At 38.0% G+C, this 6,153-nt stretch overlaps 1 protein-coding gene across 1 annotated transcript; it reads right to left on the reverse strand.

Moving 5' to 3' along the window:
• Nucleotides 1–419: 419 nt before the first annotated feature.
• LOC148115925 (vomeronasal type-2 receptor 26-like) lies at nucleotides 420–3,541 on the reverse strand. Its single transcript, XM_087885296.1, has 2 exons — nucleotides 3,496–3,541; nucleotides 420–1,363 (listed from the first exon to the last, which is right to left on the reverse strand). The coding sequence occupies exons 1-2, from the start codon at nucleotides 3,539–3,541 to the stop codon at nucleotides 555–557; spliced, it is 855 nt and encodes a 284-aa protein (XP_087741422.1). The 3' UTR covers nucleotides 420–554.
• Between the last annotated feature and the right edge of the window lie 2,612 nt (nucleotides 3,542–6,153).

A 6,153-nucleotide genomic window follows, 5' to 3' on the forward strand; every position in this document is an offset into this window, starting at 1 on the left:
ACATTAGGATAATTGTGACTCCACAGAAAGTCATGGAATTCTGAGGTCCCATAAGATCTGTAATTCACCTAACACCTCCAGAAATAACTGATGTAGACAACCAGAGTGTTGGATGAGGAGTCATCTGCATAATCTTGATACCCAGTTTCCACTGCTCACATCTACTTTCAAGAGAAAATCACATACAGTAGAGAGAAAGTGTCCATGTTCACACAGATTTAGAGTTTCATATTCAAGAAACCTCAGGCAAACGACTCCTTCCCTCTCTCTTTGGGGAGACTTCTCTCTTCTATTCAGCTGTTTTTACTTAATATAACTATGATTTCTTAGCTTGTTCATCTCTGGATGCATGACAACTTTAATTATTAATTGTTTATTTTATTGTTTGATGATTATGTTGGAATTTAATTTCATTAGTCTTACAGTCTTTATATGTTTATTTCCTTCAGTTTTAAATAACCTTAATTGTCACATTAATGCAAAGGAAGAATACAAAAGCCCAACAATTGCAATGAAAAAATTAAATGTTACATGCCTAAGAAACAATATCACAGTCATGTCCCTACTTTTATCATTAGACGTTCCTTAGTGTTTAGATCTGGCCTCAGGATTATAATGTAGCATTTGGGGAAGAAGATGAAGCCCAGCAGTCCAGCACTGGAGGCCAAGATGGAGAAGACCTGAACAATCACCATGGACTTTCCTTTGGTGCTCAGATAGGTGGGCAGGAAGGAGATCCAAACACTACAGAAGACCAGCATGCTGAAGGTGATCAGCTTGGCTTCATTGAAGGCCCCAGGGAGATTCCTGGCCAGGAAAGCTACAGTGAAGCAAATGGCAGCTAGGAAACACATATAGCCAAGGACAACATAAAACATGGTGACAGAGCCTTCGTTGCATTGAAGGATGATCTCTCCAGGCTGGGAGTGCAGGTCAGAGTCAGGAAATGGGGGAGAAATTCCAAGCCATGAGGCACAGATGAAAATTTGTCCAGCAGAACCAGAAAGGATGATAGAGTTGGCCAAGCTCTTCCCCAACCATCTTCTCACTTTGTTCCCTGGTTTTGAGGCTAAGAATGCCAGCACCACTGTGATAGTTTTGGCCAACACAGATGACACAGCTATTGAGAAGACAATACTGAACACAGTTTGTCGGAGAAGGCAGGTGGCCTTCCTTGGTCGTCCAATGAAGAAAAAGGAGGACAAGAAGCAAAGCAAGAGGGAGACCAGGAGGATGTAAGAGAGGTCCCGGTTGTTGGCTTTGACAATGGGAGTTTCAAGGTATTTAATGAATATGATTAAAATGAATCCTGTGAATAGGAACAAGAGTAGGGCAATGGACACCAGGATAATGCCCAGATGTTCTTCATAGGAGAGGAAGGTTATTCTTTTTGGGATACATTGGACTCTGCTCTTGGTTGGATATTGATCATCTGGGCACTTGGTGCATTTTTCAGTATCTGAGAAAACAGAAAGTTCTTTTGTATCTCTTTTCACCTTTCAAGGAAGATCTTCTATGGATGTCATATTCAGCATCACAATACTACCATCTAACAAGCCATGGGTGGTGTACTTTGATACCAAGCCCATGGCAGCAAATGACCTCACCTATCAATTTCACGTAAAAGATAAAGGAGAGAGACTCCAGTCCTTAGAGATGCCCCATTGCAGGGCCTAGGTTTTCTCCTCTATTCCCTAAGAACCCATCAACTGAAATCAACCTTTGGAAAACCCCGCCTCCACTCCCAAACCCTGAAGCCTGTTCAGAAGGATATAATGATTTATATTATCAAAAGCCACTGAGAAATCCAGAAGGGTCAGAATGTTTGCAGGGCTCCTATCAGAGATAATCTGTGAAAGCAAACAATGCCATCTTGGAACTGTACCTCAGCCACCAGTACTGTACCTGAATGACAATCATGCTCTCAACAAACTCTCAACAAATATTGTACTCAGGACAAAATTTGTCTAAGATGGTTGGGTCCGTGGAGAGCCTCTTTTGAATGAGGTGCATAATCGTATCCTTCAAAGCAAATGGTGGGACCACCGTTCCTGGGGGAAAAAGGCATTAACTACCCAGATTGCCACTATCCTTGAGGCCTCCTCAAATTCCTTTCAGTTGTATTCTTTCAACAGGCCTGGGCATTGTGTGGTACCAGAGTTCTGTGCGCTGGTTGTGTCCTGTGTAAAATCTTGTAATCATGATATTTAATGTGCAATCCAGTTTAATTGTTGTTTTAATTGGATGACACCCAGAGACTCTTTGTGTGGGATGCCAGCAATATAAATTTTGTACCCTGTGGTAAGATTGGTGGCCAATAAATTTCACAAATAAATAAAATTGTAAAAAGATATTTTAAGGAAAATTAATTGCTGAAGTAATTCAAGAAAAGAAAAAAATCTGTTATCTATCTTTGCAATGATCTTAGTGCCTAAAAATCAGAAGCAGTAATCTATTACCATACTTTCTAAATTTAGTAATAATTTTAAAGACTGAATGAGTTCCACATTTGTATGAATAGATATTAGGTAGACTGATTAATTAATTAGCTCTCTTTTCTTCCTACTTTCTATTAGATGTGGTTCCTTTTAATTCCAATAATGGAAGTAAGATTTTTTTTCTTTTAGAACCACAACTGTATTTCTTTTTGCAACTGTTATAACTGGTGAGTCTTTTGTGTGTATTTCTCTGAATTACATCTTTTTGCTTATGTAGTTCCATGATCCACATAAAGATTGATTAATTAATTGATTGATTTATGTACAATATATTTTGAGCTGTAATATAAACTGGGTTGGGTGAGTAAAAGCCATTGACCTGAACGCATTCCTCAATTTCAAAGGATTCAGATGTTCCTAAGAAAAGTAAAAATGGGAGGATAGCTCCAAACTGGCAAGAAAAGAGAGATTTCCTCTGGCACAAGTAACCATGCATAATCCATCATGTCCTTCTATCTCTTCCTACCTCATCCTTAAAGATCTTTTTCTTATTCCTCCTATTATGGAGGAAATTGGGCACCTTGAAAATGAAGAACCACTTAGGACTTCGTCGTCTTCGGTCTGACCTAAGCATAGCACATAAAATCATCTGCTACAATGTCCTACCAGCCAATGAATACTTCAGCTTCAACCTAAACAATGCAAGAATACACAATAGATACAAACTCATGGTAAACTGCTCCAAACTAGACTGCAGAAAATACAACTTCATTAACAGAGTTGTCAATGCCTGGAATGCACTACCTGATTCTGTGGTTTCTTCCCCAAATCCCCAAAATTTTAACCTTAGACTGTCTACTGTAGACTTCACCCCATTCCTAAGTGGTCTGTAAGGGGCGTGCATAAGCAGACCAGCATGCCTACGGTTCCTATCCTAATGTTTTCTTTTATTCGTATCCTTTTCATATATTTATAATTATGTTTACACTTGTATTATATATATTTATATACACACACACACACACATTTATCAAAATGTTTTGGCTTAATCCAGTACCCTTTTTTGTGGTGTCACCCACCTTCCTGAGTGGAGATTGTCCCATCCGGACAAGGAACACAGTCATAGCAGCAAACTGGCTCTCCTTTCCGAGCCCTCTTGAAAAATCCAGGCCGGCAATTTTCCACACATTTGGACTGAGGCAGAGACTAAGAAGAAAAAACAGGGAATGACAAATGAAGTATGTTAGAACTAACCATCAATTAAAAATGGAGATAAACATGATCATTAGTCAAGTAGTTGATGGACTTCACTTAGGTAAATAAGAAATCTTTAGAAATCTCCCAATGTTGCAAGAGATACAACTATTGCATATTCTTCATTTAGTTCCTCCCTTTTGCTTTTGTTCTATCACATTGCAAGAAAGGACATTTCTACTTAACAAATTCTGGAGAGAAGCAATGGAGAAAAGATTTAAGCATTCATAACTAGTGGTTCCTCCACATGGTTATATTAGCATACATTCCTCCTCTCTTCATGTACCCATGAATTTAAATTAAGATGCTTTAGTCATATGAATGTTTAGAATGAAATTTATTGTGAAACGTTTATGAATTTTTTATTTTATTAAATTTATCAAAATAGAATAAAACTGTGATGAAGAAAGAAACTTCTGACCAGATGGATCTGGACTACATGTATCATTGCAAAACCAGCCCTATTTGAAAGTTAAGGTATAAAGCAAAACTTCCAAGTTAAGATATAAAGGAAGACTTCATTACAGATTAGGACTTAATGCATCTGTTCTTTGTTTATTGATATGCTTACTTGATAATTTTATATGGTCACCATGCTGGTGAACTAAGACTAAAACTGACTGCCTAGTTTCCAGAACTGGAATGAGATGAGATGGAGGTGAGTCGTCAGAATGTGTTCTTCTAAAATGGTAAGTCAGGCATTTTTTTGCTGTATCGAATGGGACGTGAATATGATCATGTGGAATGTGATATGAATATGTGACAGAAAGATATGTTTCTAAAGTCAATCCAAAAAAAAGACCTTTTCTGTTGAAAAACTACAATTAGGTGACACCAATTGGCATGAAAAGAGAGAGCTACATTTATTATTGGTTAAATTTAGAGCCTCCTTTTTTCCAGAGAGATTTAAGGTAACTAACAATGAAAATAAACAATTGCATTCAAGGATGTTCCATATGAGGTGATAATCTAAAAACCATTTTTCCCCCAAATTGTCCCTCATTTCTTCCAATATGAAGAAGGCCTTTTTTTTTCTTTGCATCAAATCTTGTTTCAGTGCTTTAGTTTTCTCACTCAGGGCACATCAGAACACTCATTATCATTTTAGATGAATGGAAAGCCTTAGATTTTCTCCCCAGGTGCAGAAGACCTATTCTTTTATCCACTTGGCATGACAGACAACTATGGACAACTCTGACCATGTATGTTCTATTTATGAATATCACAGACTATAAACCTACCCAACCATGGCAAGAAAACCTGAATTAAAAGCAAATTTTCCCAATGGCATCAACAAGAAGTATGTCCAGTCTTGATTAGACTTATTCTTGCCTCTTTCACCGCATTGGGAACTTGGGCATTGGACAAAAGATTTTCATTATATTTTGCTTATCTTAGGCAAGGAAAAAAGACAAGTTGATGCTATCACTACCAAAACCCACAACACCTGATGTCCCCTTTCACCAGTTTTGATACCAGATTGCACAGGGGACACAAAGTAGCCATGATTTGTGTCCTAGAGAATCATCACCCATGTTGGACACAACTGAGTCAATTTAATATGTTCCATATTACAGCATCTGAAGCAGTAGCAGATATTTTGAGTAGTTCAGAGAACCTGCAAATACCACCTCTGGCTGGCCCCAGAGTCGGGTGGGAATGGACATTTTGCAATATCCTTTCCCCAGGAGTGGGGAGGGAATGGGGATTTGCAGTATCCTTCCCCTGGAGTGGGGTTGGAATGGAGATTTTGCAGTATCCTTCCCCCGCCATGCCCATCGGTAGTAAAAAAAATTGAATTCCACCACTAATGTGAAGGACACCTTACCAATTGCACTGAAGCCTCCCAAGCCATTTAAGAAAACTATAAGGGTTCTTCTCGCCACATTCAATTCTCACTGAAGCTAATTGTATTTGGTGAATAGGCTTAGCCACTTGAAATGTGTCTCAAGGCTTTAGAAAAAAGAGAAATGACATCAATATTTCACCCACCTTGTTGAGCAACTTTAGCTGTGAAAGAGCATCTGGATTGATAATTGTTCTTTGTCTTTTAAAACTGCCTAGTTGTTTACTGATGGGATCTTTCCCGGAAAAAACTAACATGCACATGATGTTCAGATCTGCTGCTATATCACCATTTTGGTCCAAGTACAGTTGAAACAGGGAAAGGTTGCAAAATTCATTCTTCAGAAAGGGATGAAGCTGGAATGAAACATCCAAGAATCTTAAAAGGAGAAACTTTGGTTTCTTATTCCACATGTTCTTTTCACAACTGAATCTTTCTACTGAAGCTGTGTAACTTGCAAATATCCTGAATTCAGAGAACAAGTGCTATCACTGTCCTCAAAAGAGAAAAAGAAAGGCTTAGCAAATTTTGTCAATGATATATTGACAAACAATGTATTGATAAAATAAATAATTGATAAAATTGATAAAATATCAGAAAGGTCACAAATAAATT

Source organism: Pantherophis guttatus, chromosome 2 (assembly GCF_059756535.1).
Source record: "Pantherophis guttatus breed Tessera chromosome 2, ASM5975653v1, whole genome shotgun sequence".
Lineage (NCBI taxonomy): Eukaryota > Metazoa > Chordata > Lepidosauria > Squamata > Colubridae > Pantherophis > Pantherophis guttatus.